Below are 23238 nucleotides of genomic sequence, written 5' to 3'. Positions count from 1 at the left end.
TTTCCAGCCAAGTTAATGATAACATTATTGCACACAGTATTTTGATGACTGATTTAGAATTTGCACAGACTCTACTTTATAACAGTGGACATGCACATGCTCTGGAGGAGTGAATACATATGGCACATACAAAAAATGACCTCTGGAATCCATGTCCTTAGCTGAAGATCAAACACAACAGTACCACATCCAGTACATAGAGCAATCCAAACAGAAACTGTGGTCTGATAAACAGAGGCTGACATGCATTTTAAATTAAACTAAGTAAACACAGCAGAACCATGGATAAGTGGTTCTTGCCATCTTATTGTGGAGTTTCCACCACAGATGTTGCAGGTGTCAGAGAATACTGTGGCTTTCCCTTTGGTGCCAGCATTTCCAAGCTTGATTCTGACGCCCACTGCTTCGAGTCTACCACTGGAGGTATTGAGGTTAATGAAGTTTTCAGAAGAGGCTAGCATGGAGGGGTTGGCTGCATTTCCATTTATGTCCACCCCTATGTCGCTAAGGATATGGAATGGGCCATAGTCATGGTATGTTGACTCATAGGTAGAGGTTGTATTTCTGCTGGGGGCGTGATGGTGGCAGTCTATTGTTTTACGCGCCACCTATGATCTTCCTATGGTGGCACGAATGGCGATGACAAGTCCTCCAGCTGCCACAGTGTCACCATGAACCACAACAGAGAACAACTGTTGTTCTTGATTACCTATTACTGTGCCCAGCATCAAGTGGATTATGCCTGAATATATGGACCCACACTTTGGTGATAGTGTGTACAGATGCTGCCCTTGTGATACTGTCAGAGGCAGTGGATGCAGAAGATGCAACAGTCATTTAGTGCCTCCCATGACCTCCAAACGTTTACCGCTGTTGACCTGTATAGGTTAGGAAAATTGTCAGGGGATAGTCTCATGGCATGGTGGTGAGTGCCTTGTGCAACTATCTTTAAGCCACTCAGCAGGTGCTTAGCTTCAGTGTTTGGATGAAAAGTAGCAGTGGTGCAGTGTCAGATGTCATTCCTGTCACAGAATGATTTAAATTTGGAAGAAGGAAATTGTGGCCCATTATTAGAAATGATTGTTCCTGGAGCCCCTTTGTTGTGAAAATAGTCATCAGTCTTATGATAATGACTGCTGTAGTAGTAGATGTTATTTTCGGCACATAAGAAAGTCTGATAAGAAGTTTACTACTAGAAGCCACATCAAGTGTAGCAAAGGCCCTGCATAACCTGTAGTGACTCTTTCCTGTAGCTTCTGCAGTGTTGATCATGGAGAGAACTGCTGCAGTGATTATGACCACTGTTTCAAGCAAGCAGTGCATGCCCAGCTGGTTTCCTTTCTTTCCACATTAATTCTTGGTCATTAAATATGCTGCTGAGCTAAATTTTTTGTATGTACCATGCCTCTTAGCAGTTTAAGGACTGGCAGACACAGTTGTTCTGAAATTACAACCTTGTGGTGCAGTGACTAAATTGCCAGCAACAGGATGCCTTACTGAATGCAAGTATCATGAATGAAAAATGTATAGTGCCAAAGGGGCATCCACAGCAAATCAATCTATCCATACCCACAGTAAGTGATGGAGAATCCCACTGAGGGTGGGATCTGTAGTAAGAGTGGTGACAATTCGTTCACTACAAGCAGAAAATTGTGCAATGTGTTCTGCAAACTATGATCTAATTGAAAACAAAATGAGTCAAACTCCACAACTGGACCCATGAGAAGAAAAAAAAAAGCATTAGCATTTGAATATTGTACCATTGGGTGATAATGTATAGAGAATTGAAAATTGCATAGCTATAATAGCCATATGTGTAGTCACTGTGCCATTTTGTCTGGTAACAGTTGGTAGGACGATAGAGTGAGAAAAGGGGCCTATGATCTGTAATCAGATGGAACTTCATTCAGTAGAAGACGACTAAAGTTTTGAACTGCATAAATAATAGCCAGTGTTTCCTTATCAATTTTTAACAGCGTTTTTATATCAATATTAATGTCTCTGATGCAAATGCAATAGGTTGTTCTGAACCATCATTTTAATGGTAGAACGCTGCTCCTATGTCATGTGTGAAGCATCAGTAACCAACACTAAAAGTTTATTAGGGTTGAATGGTGGATTATAGACAGGCAAGATTAAAAATTCTTTCTGACAGTCCTGTGAACAAATGAACTACACACTTTTTTTAAATCTGGTTTAGTGGTTTGCCTATTTGGCTTATTTTCAGAATAAATTCGCTCTAATTGTTCACTTGGCCTGGCAATGTTTGGTTTCTTTTTATTTTTTTTAGCAGGAGATTTAATTATTACTTCAGTATGCTTTGTGTGTTGGCTTACGCTCATCTTTGCTCAGTATGTGTTGTAAGTATTCTACTGTTGGTTTTGAGAAAGCTGAACTTTTTTTTTTTAGATTACTTTAAAGACAGTTCTGCTGTAGTATGCTGAATAATGTCTGTAGGTTAACCATGTGATCTACATGAGACATTTCTGTTATGATAATATTGTCTGATTAATTTATACACTGAGGAATCATCTGTAATAATTGTTCCAAATATTGCTGGAGCACTGTCAATTCCAAAGGTAGGTGGTTATATTGGTGCAGTCCAAAAGGCACACTAATCATGATTATTGTTCTGGATTCTACATCAAAGGAAATTTGCAAATATGCATCAGGTAAATTAATTTTAGGAAAGTGATAACCACCTGGAGGGGTACCATTATTTATTTATGTCTTGGAATAGTTTTGTCAACTTCTGCTTCTACATTTATCAATGCTGCAGAATTATCAAAACTCCTAATGACCCTCTAAGCTTATAAATAATAACTAATGGAGAAGCCCAATGAGAAACTGATGAAATGGCATTTTAGCTTTGTAAAGGGTGTAATTCTTTCTTGAAATGTGCGCAAATGGAATAGGCCTAGTAATGCTGGCTTTGGAATGGTATCTGCTTCAAAACTGGGAGTGCAGCCTAAAACTACGAGGGAAGACTGGAAAATAATGCACAGTAATTTTATTATCAAAAGTTTAATAGGTAATAAAACAAAAACACAAATGAGCTTATATCTTGTACCTACTTTTTTACATAGTCACTAATCTTCTCAATGCATCTCTCCCTTCGTGGTACCAGTTTCAATGTGCCCTATTCATAGAAGCCCATGTGGTTGGAATTGATTTGATTTACTATTTATTGCAATGTTTGTATCATCTGCAAATAAGACAAACTTGGCATCTGGTAATGTAACGGATGATAGGTCATTAATATACACAAGAAACAAGTGGACCTAGTATGGAATCCTGGGGAACATCACATGTAATTTCTTCCCAGTCAGATGATGTCTTATTGTCTACTGCTGAAGTCTTATGTAATGACACCCTTTGTTTTCTATTAGTTAGATATGACTGAAACCACTTTGCAGCATTACCAGTGACGCCATAATATTTTAATTTACTTAAAAGAATGCTGTGATTCACACAGTCAAATGCCTTTGACTGGTCACAGAATATGCCAGTTGGCTCTAATTTGTAGTCCAATGAATTAAGGACATTTTTGCTGTAAGTGTAAATAGCTTTCTCAATATCAGAACCCTTAAGAAACCCAAACAGTGACTTTGACAGTATGTTATTTCACAAATGTGTTTAAGTAGACACTTGAACAAACCTTTTCAAAGATTTTTGAAAAAGCTGCCAAAAGTGAGATCGGTCGGTAATTTGACGGCATTTGTTTGTCCCCTTTCTTGTGGAGAGGTATAACTTCAGCATATTTAAGCCAGTCTGGGGATGTTCCTGTGACAAGTGATTGATTACACAAATAAGCTCACATAAACACTCTTTTATTAACTAGAATGCTTTGATTTCAAGGACTTTATGATGGATTCTATTTCTTTGGGTGAAGTAAGTGTCAGTTCCATTTTACTGAGATTGCTTGTGTGAACTGGTCTCAGATATTCCATTGCATTATTTACTGAGCCTGACAACCGATGCTATCAGTAACAGAGAGAAAGTACTTGTTTAAATGGTTTGCAACACAACATGTGTTTGTCACCAGGGTTTCATTTATTTTTAGAGCTATTTGTTCCTCCTCATTTTGGGTCCTACCTGTCTCTGACTTAACTATATCCCATATCGTTTTTATTTTATTGCTGGGTGTATTTATCTTCTTCTCATAATGCAGGTGTTTAGATTTCTGGATAACCCTCTTCAATATTTTGCAGTAATTTTTGTAATGAGCTATAATGCTAGTATCAAAGGTGTCCCTACATATCAGATAGAGTTTCCTTTTCGTCTCACATGATATCTTTATCCCTTGTGTGAGCCATGGTTTCTTATTAGACTTCTGCTTAATTTGAGTTACCTTCAGGGGAAACCAATTTTCAAATGAATGTTTTGTATTTTCCATTTGTGTCTTGGATGCTGTAAACATCCATCAAATTAATTTCTTTGAGCAATCTAATAAATTTCTCAGTTTTTGACTGATTTATTGGCCTTCCATACTCAGTTGTGATAGATGTTTTACCCTGACAATTTTCAAAATTTAATATTAGGTGTTGCATGTCATGGTCAGATAGCCAGTTTGCTACTGGTTTTGTAATGTGGCTTAGTTGCCTAGAATTGTCTATAAATATATTATCAATGGCAGTCTTAGAACATTTGTTTACCCTATTTGGAAAATTTACAGTAGAAATTAAATTGAATGACAATGTAACTGACTTCAGTAACTGTTCACTGACAGTTTTTCAGAACATCTATATTGAAATCACCAGCGACCACTAGTTCTTTGTTTTTTAATTTTAGATGAAATAATAAATCTTCAAGACCGTTAATAAACAGGTTGAAATTTCCTGAGGGTGCTCTGTATATGGCTGCTATTATAAAGGAATTATTATGAAATTCTATCACTGTTGCACATGCTCTAAGTGCTGCTCTAAGCGATATTTATTAATGTCAATATTCTTAAATTTAAAACTGTTTTTAACAAATGTGGCAACTCCTCCTTTCTCCATCTTTTGCCTACAGAAGTAGGAGGCTAACTCACATTCTGTAAGGTTTAATATATCTATGCCAGTGGTCACATGATGTTCAGAGAGACAGATTATATCAGCTGGGTTTGATGAATCTAATTCATCAATGCACATAAATAGTTCATTAATTTTACTTCTAAGCCCTTGAATATTTTGATGTACTAAAGATAGTTGGTATTTCATATTTACTGAGATGAAATTGGGTGGAAATAAAATTTCTGCTGATTGCTGTAATGTGCCAGAATTATGCTGTTTGATTCCTGTATCAAACTGAAGGTTTGTTTCAATCTTTACTTCTCTCAGAACCTGACTTCATTCTGTCCCACCTATCCTAAAAAAGGCGCTGCTTCAACACCTATGACCACTGGCATATTACCATTCATGGCAGTGCCACCCCCCCCCCCCCCCTTACATTTCCTGCTATTAGCCCAGCCAGTGTACCCTTCCTTTTCCTGTTGAGGTGTAGGCCATGTCTAGTATAATCCTACCTACTGAGAGAATCAACAGAAACCAAACCAATATGTGAACTTGCACCCGACCCAAGCATCGGTTCCAACTCCAAATTAACTCTCCCAACAGAAAAGTTTAAATGAGATTGGTAATGGCATCTCAGAACAGACACAAACTCAACACTAGTATGGTTCGTTGGTGATGCAATCTTTTCCAGCTCACACTCTATATTGTACCCAGGATCTCTGTCAATGCCCACCCAGAATAACCACAGTGTCTTCCTTGGTAAAATCTTTACAGAGTGAACCTAAATCCTCTGTAACCTGACCCAGACCAGCACTTGGTTTAAAAAAATTTGTGACCTGGTATTCTGATCCTAACTGGTCCTGCAAAAGTTGGCCTACACCTCTGGCATGTGAACTACCCAACAACAAAACTTTCTTTCTCTTTGCTGACTTCTCTACATTCTTATTCAGTCTGTTGTGCCCTCTCTACACCTACCTCTGTCTGAGGCTCATCAGCTTCTAACTGAAGCAACAGGTCAAACTTATTCTTCATATTCACCACAAAGCTGTCTGACAAAGTTCTAGATCTGTTACTCCTGTTACCTGTTGCCACTTCCCACCTCTCTTTACCCTTCTCCCTCCTTCACCTGTTCAGATCTTCCCTAACGTGCTCCAACTGCTCTTGAAGGGCACCAATTTTCCCCTCCTGTTCCACTATTTTTCTATTTCTACTGCATATCCTACAGAATCACTGATGAGTCTGATCCACTTCCTCATTTCCCACGCAGCTACAGTCACCCCAATGGAAAAAACTACTGCACCCATCACACCAAACCCCGGAGCTAACAATTCTATGGCACATCAGGCACTTTTCACTCATGGTAAAAATCTTACTTTAGTGCGAATAAGTCAAATTAAATTACAGAAAAACAAGAAAACACATTTATGAAAGATTAGGTCTACTCTTAATCATATTTAAACAAACTTACTTCAGTGACAATAAGTTAGATTACCGGAAAGAAGAAGAAAAACATGTTTACAAAAACTAGGCCTAGTCGCAACTGTATGGAAACAAAGCTACTACCGTATGTACAAAGTTTCCAGATACCGGAATTTAAAATTTATGGGGTGTTTTACAAAATAAGAGTTAAACAACAAAGGGATATGCTTTTCTTAACTTGCTGGAATGGAACAGAACAATTAAATGAGAGTCTAGAAGTGCTAAAATGTATGCAAGAATACGATTGTAACCCGACTTTATGTTCCTTTCGTGTTTTCTAGAATAATATGCAAAGAGAAGTGAAACCTTTAATAGTAAGCTTGCAAAACAAACTAAAACATGTATTAAACTAGTTTCCTGAACTAAACAGAGTTTTATTACACTATAAATCACTTATCTGTATGGCAGCACAAAACTCACGCAAGTCGTAAAACGGCATCCTGTGGCTGCACATAAAGCATTATTCAACATGATGATGTTGCTGTCAGGGTTCCTCCAAGCCATAATCCATAGGTAGCAGTTATTTGCTGCAGTAGTAGCCCTTGGGTAGCCTGAGCGAGGCATGTCATCGACATGTGTCTCTGTATCTCCTCCATGTCAGAACAACATCGCTTATGGTTCACTCCGAAACGCTTGAATACTTCCCTTGTTGTGAGCCCTTCCTGGCACAAAGTAATAATGCGGACATGATCAAACCACAGTACTGACTGTCTAGGCATGGTTGAACTACAGACAACGCAAGTCATGTACCTCCTTCCTGGTGAAATGACTGGAACTGATCGGCTGTTGGACCCCCTTCCATCTAATAGGTGCTGCTCATGCATGGCTGTTTACATCTTTGGGTGGCTTTAGTGACATCTCTAAACAATCAAAGGGACTGTGTCTGTGGTACAATATCCACAGTCAACATCTGTCTTCAGGAGTTCTAGGAACTGTGGTGACGCAAAACGTTTTTTGATGTGTGTACATCATCGTGAAATTTCAACATTCCAGCTGCAATACTCAAGAAGAAAAAATTATTGTGCTTAACTTTCCAATCCTCCCTCATAGTTCAAAAAGTGACTCATATTTGGCATTCTTCTGAATCAGAAAAGTGGATCCATTCTGAAATCAAGTTGACTGAATCATGGATTTGGACTCCAAATGTGAAAAATGCATCCAACTAAAAGATATTTAATGCTGTAAGATCTGCTATAACATATTTTTGTAAATAGCTGGGAATATGATTTACACATTTAGTGAGATTGCCTGTTTATAATAAGAAAAATTCTATGTTTAGTAAGCTGTAGTAGAAGAGCTCCAATGGACAGGTATGTATTGTCATTAACGATACATATGGGGGCTCCAATATCTAGTTGGAACCTTAATGTTTTCTATTGTATTAGCATAAAAATAGTAATTTTAGTTACTGTAATGTCTCGCACAACAGACACCACCTACTTTTATGGTGACTCTTTGTGGGTATGCAAGTTAAATTTCGTGGCTCCAGCTTTGTTAGTTTTGCCACCAGGATGCATTGTATACCATAGTGTAAGCAAAATTGTGAATGTCAAGAGAATCAGGAAATGTGCTGTGATTGAATATTTTCATTTGAAAGCAAAGTGTGGAGCACATGCGGAATACACTTAAAGATAGTGCTCTGTCTTACACAACAGTGGAAAACTGGGCATCCAACTTAAAACATGGAAGAATGAGTGTGGAAGATGCAACAAGGAGCGGAAGGCCTGTCACCTTTGCCACTGATGAAACAGCGACTGCAATTCACGATATGAATTTGCAAGATCATTGAACAATGATGTAGCAATTGAAACCACATTTAGAGTCTCCCATGGATGTGCTCAATACATTGTTCCAGATATTTTGGGAATGCAATAAGTTTCATCTGGGTGTGACTTGAAAACAGTTCAGAGATGGGAGCGCGTTCCGTGTTGTGAAGAAATAGTCTGTCACTTTGAAGCAGATGAAGACGGCTTTCTTGCAAGGTGTGTGACAATGGACAAAATGTGTATTCACAACTTTGATCCTGAGACAAAACAACAGTCACAGCAATGGAAAAATCCTTCATCCCCTACCCCAAAAAAATTCTGGGTGCAAAAATCAGCCAGTAAGGTGATGGCATTGGTCTCCTCAGATGCAGAAGGAATAATTATGGTGGATTACTTGCAAAGGGGTGTAGATATCAAAGCATCGCGCTATTGCACCCTCCTGCACTGTTTGAGTGAAGAGATGAAGAAAAAAATGCACGGAAAATTGGCATGCAGAGTTCCTTTGCATGAGGACAATGTGCCGGTGCACAAAGCCCTCGCAACACTGGAAACTATGCGTGACTGCGGGTTCAAATTGTTACATTATCTGCCATATTCTCCAGATTTGGCTTCATCAAACCTAAAAAAGACCTCAAAAGATGACAATTTGACATTGATGCAGTGATTGATGCTTTTAACGCTAAAATGGACTCAAAATCGAAGACCTTTTATTTGAATTGTTTGCAGAAGCAAATTGTTTGCAGAAGCAGATCTGAGCATGTCTGCAAATGTATTAGTGTACATAGGTATTATATTGAAAAATAAATTGGTGTTATAAAATTTCTGTCAGTCTTTATTTTTTGGGCTAGGAACTTTTTGACCCCACCTCGTAAAAAATTTAATAGTGATTTTTCTATTCAACTTTTTCTTTTCTTCAGAGATCAGTCAATGTACCTTTGGGGCACAGCATGTCTCAAGGTATATTTCCTGCCTTAAAAGAAAAATCCAGGATCCTATTTGTTAATATGTATTAATGTTTTTTGTGGGATGTTGTAACAGAATGTTACTCTCAGTTCAGACAAAACAACGACAGTAGCAGAAAAATTCTTTTCTACTATGGTCCTGTAAAAGCGGTGGCAGATTGCATGCTAGTACTATCAAATTATGCATTTTCTTGAAAGGGATGTGCCAACATAGTAAGAAATAATGAATATTATTGATTAAGAGTTAAGATACAAAATTTATTTAACTCTTGGTAACAGTTTTATTTATGACACTTGATGTCCCATATCTAATCTATCGAAATCTAGATAACTTTGCTGTTCCTTGGCAGTCTGTGGTGTTGTCACTGTGATTGAAAGTAATTATGCAGATATCTGTTTGACTGTAGTTTGTTGTTCTGTAAACATCAATTGCTAAGTTAGAACTGTTGTTTTCTGAACAGAAATTGCTGTACTGTGCTCTTTAGTGTAGGGTGCGTGAACTATACTGAAGTGGCTGCAGGTGCTGAACTGTATCATCTGACTGTAGGATCAGAATTGTATATGAATGTCTGTGGCATCCTCCTGTCAATGGAATGTTTTGCATCTCCACAAGTTCTAGACAGAAGCCAAATAGTTCCTAATTGGCAGTGCTCTCTTCAGTGGCTGGCAACACTATTGACAGATGAGTATGATGCACTGAAGGTTATGGTTTGGAAGCTGAACATGATGCAGATTTTTGAGTGCTGTCTGGAAGCTGCTGAAAATTAGGTTTACTAGGTGAGTGGTTGTAGTTGTGCCTCAGTGGTGACAGTCTCTCCTTGCATTTGTTGTATACCTCTTAAGCCTGGCGCATAGCATCCCTCCTCTCAGAGGAGGGGAGGTAAGCAGATGAAGCCATATGGCTTCATTAGTGTCTTGCTTCCTTTCTTTGCTCATTTCTGTATTTGGTGTGTGCATGTATGTTGCTCCCCCTGGCAGTTGCCAACAGCATCATGGAAGTCCCATTCAAAATAACAGTGAGGTAGCAACTGGTCTATTCTATGCCTGAGCCTGGTACCCAAGTCTTTTTCCCATATGTGAATGTTGAAATAAGTACCAGATCATTCAGTTAAAAAAAAATAAAAAAAGGAACTTGTTTCAAGTGTGTTGAAGCTCAGCTTGTGGCTGGGCGACTGGCTTTAAAATTGACGTTAACATATGATACAGTCTTCCACGGAGTTTCTCAGCTGGAGATTGTGCATCATGTGGAGTGGCTCTGCACTGAGAGAGGGAGATCAGTAAAGCATTGTCTTTATTGCACTGTTGAACAAGCTTCATCATGTGTGACTTGAAAGTTCATACAATTCTTTCACCAAGAGCATTGGCCTCAGGATAAAACAGTGCAGTTCCGGACTGTGAAAAGTCCTTGGTTTCATAAAATAGTCTAAATTATGAAGAAGAACATTCTGCACCCTTGTCACTGACAATAAATTTTGGCAATATTTCAGTAAAAATACCTACAACAATGCCTGAATAGTTTGATTTAAGGATATTGATGACCTTTATATCGCAAATGGAAATTTGTAGAAAACATAGATGAGTATGAGCAAGTAGCTTCCAAGAAGTGGTTCTGCAAAATTAATAAGTAGGTGTGACCAGGGAACTGATGCCTGTGGCCACAGAAAATATTGTCAAGGTGGAGATGACGTATTTTTGACATTTAAGTGGCATTTACCCAGTATCATTTCATTGTCTTTTTCTAGTAACACTGCTCTCTGGCATTTAAGCACTGTAGGAATAATTGCTCATTTTTCGCCTGGTTCTGAATGTATCAGAAAGCCAGCTTTGTACACTATAAGCACATATTGCATGTTCTTATAAGATTTAAACTCAGCTAATTAGTAATTATTGTGCTTGAATGTACGGTTTGCTCTTAGGCAAAACAGTGTCTTAGGTACAAGCCTGGCAGTTAAATTTGAGCTGACTGGGAAATTTTCCACAGTGTCTTGACTAATGATATCTTTGGAAAACCAAGCATCAGCTGATGAGTCAAACCTTTTGTCTCTCCCTATAGGCAAACACATAAGCAAATCTGCATCCATGTGTTGTACTGTGGACTGAATATAATTTCATAGTTGTAATTCTGCAGAAATAGCACTCAGCACTGCAAACATTGAGCTGTCCATGTAAGAACAGTAGCCGCTAAAGGTTGGTGGTGTGTGGGGAGGAATAGTTATGTCTGTCAATGTACAATAAAACTCCAATCATCTGAACTCCAACTATCCAGATCTCCAGTTATCTAATGCTTTGAGAAAAAAGAAACTTTTACTGTATGACTAAAATTGTTGGTAGTGTTTGATCGTTATGACAGTATACATACAATGTACACTTCTTTCTCATTCTAAAATCAATCCAGAGTGTATTCTATTGAAAGACAGAATCTTCCAGTGAACAATGAATACACTATGTACGTTTTTTGAAGTGCAATACGTACGTTGGTGTTTTTGTGGTGCCCATCATTTGGTGTGGCCTGCACCAGTCTGTGTTGTAACATTAATGTGTTCATTACTTGCCTTCTTGTTGCCAAACAAAATAGCTGAGGTGTTTAGCATATAAACATCAACAAAACAAGTCCTCAGTTTTAAACTTTATGACTGTTCTTGAGAATGAAGGTGGAAATTTGTCGGGAAAAGCAATAAAACCAGCATAAAACAGAGAGCTCAAAGAGGCCATATTCCAGTTGTTATGCAGCAGGGAACATTGGGAAACCCTGTTTCAGGACTGATTGTTTACAAAAATGCAAAACATTTATATGAGAAAATGGACAATTTGTCTTCATTTAAAGTGAGCAATGGCTGGCGATAGAATTTCAAGGCAAGGCACAGTATTTGGGAGTTGGATTTAAGTGGTGAAAAACTATCAGTAGACACAAAAGCAGCAGAAAATTTTATTGGAAAATTCTAAATTGAAGTAGACCCTTATGAACCTGAATTTTTGTACAATGCAGATGAGACAGACCTTATTTCTAGGATTTAGCCTGAAACAACTTCAGCTTTTAAAAGGGAAACTATTGCTCCTGGCCATAAGGTTAATAAAGACCTCATGTTATTGTGCTGAAATGTATCAACTTTAGGTGAAATGACAAAATACCCCTTCTGTTGATAGAAAAATTAAAAAAAACAGGCTTTCAAAAATGTTAAAACACTTCTTATCTTATATAGGAATCATCCAAAGGCCTGGATGACTGATGTGTAATGACCCAACCTATTGCAGGCCACTATGTATCAAGCTGGGCAGAATCACACTAGGGTGTGCTCTGAAACAGTGGTAGCATTGACAGGTGTTTATTCAAGCAACCTTATGCAGTACCCAGTGCCATATTGCAGTGACAGAAAAAAAAGGAAATGCAAAAACCCCAAAAAGGATAGATACATCAATTGTTTTTACACATTTGCTGAATGTCAGTTTGTGGGATGGAGTTCCATGTCTGTTGCACTGGGTCAGTAAATACAGGGATGATTCATGCTGTTTGTGAATGATGCTGGAATTTTCATCTGATGATGTCCCACATGTGTGCGATTGAAGACAGATCTTTTGACCAAGCAGGCCAAGGCAACATGTTGCCATTCTGTAGAGTGTGGTGGGTTTCAACAGTGGTATGTTGGTGAAAGTCATCCTCTTGGAAAACCCCCCTTGGAATGCTGTTCATGAATGGCAGTATAACACATCAAATCACCAGACTGGCATACAAATCTGCATTGTGGGGTAACCATGAGAGTGCTTCTGCTGTCATGAAATCACACTCCTGACCATAACTCCAGATGTAGGTCTAGCACACAGACTGGTTGGTTGCAAGCCCTCAACTAGCCTCCTCCTAAACCAACACACGGCCATCACTGGCACCAAGGCAGAACCAGCTTTTATCAGAAAACACAACAGACCTCCACCCTGCCCTCCAATGAGCTCTCACTCGACACTGCTGAAGTCGCAAATGACAGTGGTTTAGGGTCAGTGGAATGCTCACTACAGGACAAGTTGTTTTGGAGCTGTGCTTGAATTAAATGATTTGTATCCATTTGTTGTGTCATTGTGGTGCCAACTGTTGCTCAAATTGCTGCTGCAGATGCAGTATGATATGCCAGAGCCATATGCCAAACATGATGGTAGTGCCATGTGGATGTCCGAAGCCTGGTATTCTTGCGATCATACATTCTCATGACCACGATTACTAGCAATCGTATACAGTGGCTAAATGTCTGCCAAGCCTTTCTGGAATATTGCAGAATGAAAATCCAGCTCCTCATAGCCCTATTGTATGACCTCATTCAAATTTTGTGAGGTACTGGTAATGGAGTCTTTGTCACCTTCAAGGTTTTCTTGACTGACATCAACTCACCACATCAAATCTCAAAGATAGCTAATGCTCATAACTATTGCAGCATGTATTTAAAGCAAACCTGATTTGAATTTTCATAGTGGCACTATTAGAACCACTGTTACGTAACTGGTGTGAAATCTGAAAAGACATAATCTTTCCGATGTAGAAACATACCTATCAACTTCTGTTTATGCCACGCTACTCCTTCTTGGTGCTGTGATTTTTTTCCATCAGTGTATGTGTATGCAGACACATCCAGTTGTGGAATGCTTGGCACCCCAATCATGCCGATGTCGTCCACTGTCCAGGGTCGTCGTGGCTGCTGTTAGCAGGTAAAGATAAGCGCACTGCCAAGGGCCTCCTGAGTCATGTCAGCTAAGCACAGACTTGCATCCTCATAACCACCATGTCGTGTTCTTGGGTGCAATAGCAGATGCTAGATGTTTTTATGCTGAGCAGCAACTCCCCAGTCACTCCACAAGGGTTAGAACAGGACAGTGGCCGATGATGTCTAGGTGGCTAGGAGGCTATGAAGGTTCACTTCTTCCAGCTGGATTGTTGATAGTTTGCAGCCTGTTAGCTACAATCGCTCAGAGTATGGAGGCTGGCTGGCCTTCGGTGTGTTACAGGTTATTATTTCGCTCTTGGTCACACTGTGTTAGCTGTTCCATGCACTTGACTGTTGACTTACGTCACAAATGCTTGTTTTCCCATAGTGTTTTATCATAATGTCAACAATACTGCCCAGTGGTTTACTTGATTAGCACATCAGCCAGGCTGGCCTCTAATGCCTGGCCACAGTGAGAACAGAACTTTAAAAATTGACAATTCGTGCACCAAACTTTCCCAGGGTGCAGAATAGCCTCCCCTCTGTTGAAAGATTTGTCTGGAATTTTCCAAGATGAGTCTTTGATTGAAATTATTCTTAGCACAAAAAAACTATGTACCATGCAGATGGCAACACCCATCTCCAACAATGATCTCTCTGTCATTGGTTTCTCCTTTATCCACTGCTCCAGGACTTTATTAGAATACGATCCTTACCCTAATGCTTATACTACTTAATACAGTGGTTTTACCATTAAAGATAATACAGCTTCCGTGCAACTCTAATTTTTTCAGCCCCTCAGCTTTCCTGTTTCCAAGGCAGTTTCTGGGGAGGAGACCAAGTACAGCCAATTCCTCCTGCCTTCTGGAAGTAAGACCTTGTGGGCAACATTTGTCTTTTACAACTTGTCTCAACCATTTTCCCTAAAAATATATTCACCCAACATGTCTGCATATCAATTTGTATTGGTTTATCCGGACTGTACTCCCTTGAGTGCACTTCTCCAAATTCACTAACGACATAATCACATGAGCTTCCCTACTATCCGAAATCAACAATACTTCCTGCGTCCTTATTTGTATCCATTTCCCTCTTACCCTCCATTTCACCAGATATAGATGAATGATGCAGCATTAACCCAACCCGTGCTGTAGGTAAGTGAACTGCTATATGTACCTTTGCTCCATTGGTTCTTACCCTTATTCTAGTTGTATGAAAAAATAATGCTAAATTTCTTTCTGTCACTTCCACTACGTCTTAATTCTGCTGGGAACTGCTTCTCTGCTAGGTGTAATTCCAATGTAAACTTCTGTGCTGGAATGAACACTGGCCCGAGCCATCCATTTACGACATGATACATTGCTTTCTGCAGTATGATCATCTCACTCTTTGCATCACCCAGCCTTTCTGCCACTGAATGGAGCAACCATGCAAAGGCTTACTTGTTAGCCCTGTATCTTCATCAGATCATTATTCAACACCTTCTTTGTAGCACTGGTATACTGACTCATATTGTTTAATACCCGCTGCTCTAAACTGGACAGTTGAGTTCCGTGACATTCTTTGACACCATTCATATAATTTGCAATTTGCTGAATCTGACTAAGTGTACAATTTAATTTCTGAACATCCTCTTCAACCGCTGTCCCAAGCACCATTTTAGTCATTTAACTCCCATACTTAACCAACCTCTTTTCCTCCAAACTTTACCCCGTTGTACAATTTCCACCAGTTGTGATAATTGTGACCTTAATTTACCATGGGTAAAGTGGAACTCATGCTACTCCCATTGCACTTCCCTAAAAGTGTCACTTTCCTGTGCCCCTTTACACAGTTTCAAAAAATATCTTCTATTCTCTGAATTTCATTCCCAGTTTCCCAGATATTTTCTTTGGATTTCAGTGTTCACTGATGGCTCTTAAGCAATATGTCAGACTGCCTAGAGAACAACACACCTGGTTCCAACTGTTGAACAACAGTTACCCATTCTGCTCCACTTCTGATGAAGTATGGTTAACCCTGGACTATTCCCATTATTCACTATGTCCTCATGAAGTTGACAACTGAGGGAAGGAACTCTCCATCATCTCCTCCCTACTTCCAAAATTAGTAACTAATGACAAATAGAAACAAAAAAAAACAACAGTAACAAAAATGTGACCTTAACACTACAATAACAAAAGAAAAATACGTATGGCAGTGACATGAAAACTTTAAATCCACTCAAACAAAACACAGCGCAAAGCGTACCCATAACACAAATATTAAGACTATATTTAACACCAAAATGAGATTACAAAGAACTAACAGCGTAACTAATTATGTGACCTCAAGTATAAAACATATCTTGTGCCTTGCGCTGACTAACTGCTGGAGGTTCCTTCTTTCTACTTACTGCACCTATGGAGCTGGTCCCAGCTAATTGTGGAACTGCATTTGCCATACTCTTAAATGGTTCCAGGCAAGTGGCATGCATGGTAGATGTTTTGGTAGGAAACTGTACCTTTACATTAACTGGCGAGGTCATCTCTAAGACCTGATACAATCCATGATATTTGGTCAAGAACTTCTTCATCTTTCCCTTTGGTGTACAGGTATTAGGAGCCAAAACCCACTGTCCACTCACTTTTTCAACTGTTCCCAGCATTCCAGAGCCTTCGTGTTAATCTTTTGCACATTTATCCATACTGTCTGTATTCTTCTCATAAACTTCTTTGCTGATTCACAATTTGGTCCTGATATAGGACTGAACCTCCCCCCATGAACCATGGACCTTGCTGTTGGTGGGGAGACTTGCATGCCTCAGCAATACAGATAGCCGTACCGTAGGTTCAACCACAACGGAGGGGTATCTGTTGAGAGACCAGACAAACGTGTGGTTCCTGAAGAGGGGCAGCAGCCTTTTCAGTAGTTGCAGGGGCAACAGTCTGGATGATTGACTGATCTGGCCTTGTAACAATATCCAAAATGGCCTTGCTGTGCTGGTACTGCGAACGGCTGAAAGCAAGGGGAAACTACTTCCGTAATTTTTCCCGAGGGCATGCAGCTTTACTGTATGATTAAATGATAATGGCATCCTCTTGGTTAAAATATTCTCAAGGTAAAATAGTCCCCCATTCGATCTCGGGGCGGGGCCTACTCAAGAGGATGTCGTTATCAGGAGAAAGAAAACTGGCATTCTACGGATCGGAGTGTGGAACGTCAGATCCCTTAATCGGACAGGTAGGTTAGAAAATTTAAAAAGGGAAATGGACAGGTTAAAGTTAGATATAGTGGGAATTAGTGAAGTTCGGTGGCAGGAGGAACAAGACTTCTGGTCAGGTGACTACAGGGTTATAAACACAAAATCAAATAGGGGTAATGCAGGAGTAGGTTTAATAATGAATAGGAAAATAGGGATGCGGGTAAGCTTCTACAAACAGCATAGTTAACGCATTATTGCGGCCAAGATAGATACGAAGCCCACACCTACTACAGTAGTACAAGTTTATATGCCAACTAGCTCTGCAGATGATGAAGAAATTGATGAAATGTATGATCAAATAAAAGAAATTATTCAGATAGTGAAGGGAGACGAAAATTTAATAGTCATGGGTGACTGGAATTCGGTAGTAGTAAAAGGGAGAGAAGGAAACATAGTAGGTGAATATGGACTGGCGCAAAGAAATGAAAGAGGAAGCCGCCTGGTAGAATTTTCAACAGAGCACAACTTAATCATAGGTAACACTTGATTCAAGAATCATAAAAGAAGGCTGTATACATGGAAGAAGCCTGGATATACTGACAGGTTTCAGATAGATTATATAATGGTAAGACAGAGATTTAGGAACCAGGTTTTAAATTGTAAGACATTTCCAGAGGCAGATGTAGACTCTGACCACAATCTATTGGTTATGACCTGTAGATTAAAACTGAAGAAACTGCAAAAAGGTGGGAATTTAAGGAGATGGGACATGGATTTACTTAAAGAACCAGAGTTTGTACAGAGTTTCAGGGAGAGCATAAGGGAGCAATTAACAGGAATTGGGGAAAGAAATACAGTAGAAGAAGAATGGGTAGCTTTGAGGGATGAAGTAGTGAAGGCAGCAGAGGATCAAGTAGGTAAAACGATGAGGGCTAGTAGAAATCCTTGGGTAACAGGATAAAGATTGAATTTAATTGATGAAAGGAGAAAATATAAAAATGCAGTAAGTGAAGCAGGCAAAAAGGAATACAAATGTCTCAAAAATGAGATCGACAGGAAGTGCAAAATGGCTTAGCAGGGATGGCTAGAGGACAAATGTGAGGATGTAGAGGCTTATCTCACTAGGGTAAGATAGATACTGCCTACAGGAAAGTTAAATAGACTTTTGGAGAAAAGAAAGCCACTTGTATGAATATCAAGAGCTCAGATGTAAACCCAGTTCTAAGCAAAGAAGGCAAAGCAGAAAGGTGGAAGGAGTATATAGAGGGTCTGTACAAGGGCGATGTACTCGAGGACAATATGATGGAAATGGAGAGGATGTAGATGAAGATGAAATGGGAGATATGATACTATGTGAAGAGTTTGACAGAGCACTGAAAGACCTGAGTTGAAACAATGCCCAAGGAGTAGACAACATTCCATTAGAACTACTGACGGCCTTGGGAGAGCCAGTCCAGACAAAACTCTACCATCTGGTGAGCAAGATGTATGAGACCATTGAAATACCTTCAGACAACAAGAAGAATATAATAATTCCAATCCCAAAGAAAACAGGTGTTGACAGATGTGAAAATTACCAAACTACCAGTTTAATAAGTCACAAATGCAAAATGCTAACAGGAATTCTTTACAGATGAATGGAAAAACTGGTAGAAGCCGACATCGGGGAAGATCTGTTTGGATTCCATTGAAATGTTGGAAAACATGAGGCAATACTGACCCTACAACTTATCTTAGAAAATAGATTAGGGAACGGCAAACATACATTTCTAGCATTTGTAGACTTAGAGAAAGCTTTTGGCAATGTTGACTGGAATACTCTCTTTCAAATTCTGAAGATGGCAGGGGTAAAATACAGGGAGCTGAGGCTATTTACAATTTGCACAGAAACCAGAAGGCAGTTATAAGAGTCGAGGAGCATGAAAGGGAAGCAGTGGTTGGGAAGGGAGTGAGACAGTGTTGTAGCCTCTCCCCAATGTTATTCAATGTGTATATTGAGCAAACAGTGCAGGAAACAAAAGAACAATTCGGAGTAGGTATTAAAATCCACAGAGAAGAAATAAAAACTTTGAGGTTCTCTGATGAAATTGTAATTCTGTCCGAGATAGCAAAAGACCTGGAAGAGCAGTTGAACGTAATGGACATGGTCTAGAAAGTAGGATGTAAGATGAACATCGACAAAAGCAAAACTAGGATAATGGAATGTAGTCGAATTAAGTCGGATGATGTTGAGGGTATTAGATTAGGAAATGAGACACTTAAAGTAGTAAAGGAGTTTTGCTATTTGGGGAGCAAAATAACTGATGATGGTCGAAGTAGAGAGGATATAAAATCTAGACTGGCAATGGCAAGGAAAGCATTTCTGAAGAAGAGAAATTTGTTAACATCAAGAATAGATTTGAGTGTCAGGAAGACATTTCTGAAAGTATTTGTATGGAGCGTAGCCATGTATGGAAGTGAAACATGGACGATAAATAGTTTGGACAAGAAGAGAATAGAAGCTTTCGAAATGTGGTGCTACATAAGAATTCTGAAGATTAGATAGGTAGATCACATAAATAATGAGGAAATATTGAATAGGATTGGGGAGAAGAGAAGTTTGTGGCACAACTTGACCAGAAGAAGGGATCGGTTGGTAGGACATGTTCTGAGGCATCAAGGGATCACCAATTTAGTATTGGAGTGTAAAAATCATAGAGGGAGACCAAGAGATGAATACACTATGCAGATTCAGAAGGATGTAGGTTGCAGTGGGTACTGGGGGATGAAGAGGCTTACACAGGATAGAGTAGCATGGAGAGCTGCATCAAACCAGTCTCAGGACTGAAGACCACAACAACAACAATAGGACTGAAAACAGCAAAGGGGGAAGGGGGATGACATTTTCACCCCATATGCTACCTAAAATGGTGACATTCCTGTTCCCATATGAAGCTTTTGAGTTGTATGCTGAACCACATATGGAAGATAGGTATCCCATTCACTGTGTCTAGCATTAATGTAAAAACTTAGCATTTCCATAATGGACTTAATGGACTCTCTCTGTCCTTTCATTGGTTCAGGGATGGAATGGGCTTGTTCATAACTTTTGAATGTACAATACATGGCATAGATGTTTCACAAGTTCCAAAATGAAGTTCATACCCTGATCCGTGACTAAGGTTTCAGGCACCCCAAACTTCAGTATCCAAGTGTTAACCAATGGCTTTGCCATGGTACTGGCCTGTTGTTTTGGAATTGCTATAATTATTAAACATCATAGAAAATGGTCGATGTTCCTAAGCACATACCTATTCCCTGCAGGTACTGTTATATAGTGTGCAAATGCTGAACCCAAGTATTTGAAATGACTTCGCTGCCACAGGTAACCTCTGCTAAGGGATTCTTTGATGGGAATTAATACTCTCTTCACACATGGTACACAATCTCTGACATACTGCTTCATGTCATGCTTCATGTTACTCCACCAAAACTATCCTGCAACACTTGCTGATCATGCACCGTGACCTGACAGCACATGGCCATGAGCTCTGTTTTGGAAAACTGCCGGGACCATACCACATAGTCCACATTTCGTGACTGTGCACAACAAATCATCATGTATGGCAAAGAGTGATTGTGAATTAAAAGCCTGACAATCTTTATCTTCATAATCAAACTCACTAAGCTTCAGAGCCCAATGTATTAGACAACTAGATGGATCTTTTAGACCCAGCAATCATTTCAGTGAGACACGATCAGTGACAAACTTAAATCTCCTACCATACAAGTAATGCCAGAAATATTTGATACTGTACATGACCGCTAATATTTCCCCCATTAAGTAGTTAGAGTTAGTCATATCTAACTGCCTCCTAGCATATGCAATTGGGTATTGTTACCCATGTCATCTGACCCAAAATACAGCTGACTGCCTCGTCAGAAGCATCACAAGTGAGGATGAACTATTTTTCAAAATCTGGAAAAATCGATTAGGGATCTGAAATCAATGCCTCCTTAAGTTTCTTGAATGATAGCTGACACTGTGTGTCCACTGAAACTTTAAACCCTTTTCGAGTGATCTGTTCAAAGGTTCAGCTATTTTTGCGAAATCCTTTATGAATTTCTAGTAGTAACTGCACAAACAGACAAACAAGTGTACCTGTTTAGTCATCTGCTGTGCTGGAAAATTTTGAATTGCTTCCATTTGTCTGCACACTGCACTCAATAATTACTTGTCCCAGACAATGAATTTGAGTTTGAGCGAAATGGCAAGTTTCCACACCCAGTATCAAACATTCTGACTGTAACCTACTAAAAACAACCTTCAATCATCTCACGTGTTCTTGGTATATCCTTTGAATAGACTATTATGCCATCTAAATAGGTTGTGTAGGATTTAACCCTCCTAAAACTCCATCTCATAAGTGCTGTAAAGTAGCAGGTGCATTTTTTGAACCAAGTGGCATCCACTTATACTGATAATGTCTACTTGGTGTGGTAAATGCTCTCATTGGCATATTCTCAGTTGTCACTTCTGACTGATGATAACCACTTTTCAGATCTGTGGTAGTAAAGTAACGACACGGTCTCAAATTATACTAGGTTTAGGTAATATTAGGGTTTGGATAAGTGTCTGTAATGGTCTTCATATTCAGAAATCTATAATTGCAGCAAAATCTATATTTCTTCATTCCAGCCAATGATTTCTTAGGAAAATTATAATATTTGCCCTCCATAGACTGTTCTCAGGTTCTGTGATCTCATCTTGTAGTTTCTGTTACATGAATTCCTTTTTTAATGGCTGTAAATGTCTCGCTGTGCAATACAGTTTTCTGTAAATTGGTGTACTACCCCCTGTTGGTATATACTAAGTTACCAGAGTTGTTGGTAATACCCCATTTGTACAAAACAAGTCGCTAAATTTCAACAATACGTTTTTGCACAGCTGTGTGATCACAGCCCTTCAGGTAACCCAGCTTCTCACATAACATTGCTTTGTTGATGGTTTGCTTCTGGCTTCTGTCCAGACTTGACCTATCAATATCTTCCTCTTATAGTACTTCCAGAGTGACTATAACTATATCTTTTGCCAAAATTTATCAATGCTAACCAGAACAATATATTCCCCATTAACATTACTAGTGTGTGCTATGCTTCTGCACGCCAAACAGTGTGAACAATCCAACTCTTCATTACTTGAGAGTGATTCAACCATGTGCAAAGCACCAATAGGCAAATTGGCATCCACTGGAACCCTCACTATCTTACTCATACGTGCCCGGTATTTTATCCTGCTGATAAATCTTTAATAAAGTCTTCTGCAGTATAATTGGCATCGCATTCATGACAATTGAGTCTTACGATATGACTTGTTTGCAACTGTATCACCCAAGTGAAACAAAGTTTCTATGAGCTCAACCTTGCATCACCAAAGATCAATCCTCATACTATGTATGTCAAGAAAATCTAGTCCGGGGATCACTGCATATCCTTCACTCATGTATGACAAAACTTCCATTGCTATGTAAACTTTGTTGCCCCAAAGGTAAACTCTAGTACTGTTGTACCCAACAACTTTACACTCCTATCGCCAACCCCACGTAATTTATGTCATGGTGGCCCCAGTCTTCCCTTGCTCACAAGAAACCTCTATTCCACACTACTTACTAAACCCATTAAGCAGCATTCCATCTATGCACTAACTTGTGTTGGGTTACGGTCTGCTGGCGTTGCTTTCTGACAGTTGAAGCATTTCCATTTGAGTTTAATAGGTGCTTCTCCCAGTGGTGATTCCCACTCTTTCTCTCCCCACATTCAGAGGGTTGGTGGCCCATTTCCTGACACAAGTGACACTCTATTTGATTACACAGTTTCTGCATATGGCACTTATGTCCACACCTATAGCATTTGACCTCAGAAATGAGTAACAGAGACCTACCCATTCCTTCATGGAAAAATCTGTTTCGTCTAATTGTGCTGTGATTCTAAGTGCTACTGTTAAATCACTCAGATTCTCAATGCAAAGTCTTCATAATTCCGCAGAAGAAAAGTCTAGTGACCTGTTTTCAGCCTCCGGCATTAACAACTTATTGGCCATCACATTCTGGGGAGTGTTGACTTCATGAATCCGTTCCAAAAATACTTCCAATGGCTTATTCTACTTCAAAGTCAAAGTACTAAGCTTCA

General features: G+C 39.3%; 1 protein-coding gene across 2 annotated transcripts in view; it reads left to right on the top strand.

The window, feature by feature from the left end:
* LOC126355135 (uncharacterized) overlaps nucleotides 1-23238 on the top strand; it is a 249994-nt gene that overhangs the window by 129464 nt on the left and 97292 nt on the right. The window contains exon 6 of one of the 2 annotated variants that reach the window (XM_050005331.1): nucleotides 9687-9978. The exons of the other annotated variant lie outside the window; for it this stretch is intronic. Coding sequence (XP_049861288.1) covers nucleotides 9687-9969 — 283 coding nt within the window. The 3' untranslated portion in view covers nucleotides 9970-9978. The remainder of the gene's footprint in view (nucleotides 1-9686; nucleotides 9979-23238) is intronic. 2 annotated transcript variants of the gene reach the window in all.

This window comes from Schistocerca gregaria, chromosome 1 (genome assembly GCF_023897955.1).
Source record: "Schistocerca gregaria isolate iqSchGreg1 chromosome 1, iqSchGreg1.2, whole genome shotgun sequence".
Classification (NCBI taxonomy): domain Eukaryota; kingdom Metazoa; phylum Arthropoda; class Insecta; order Orthoptera; family Acrididae; genus Schistocerca; species Schistocerca gregaria.
Note: the sequence above shows the minus strand (reverse complement) of the source record. Positions and strands in the feature narration are given on the sequence as shown.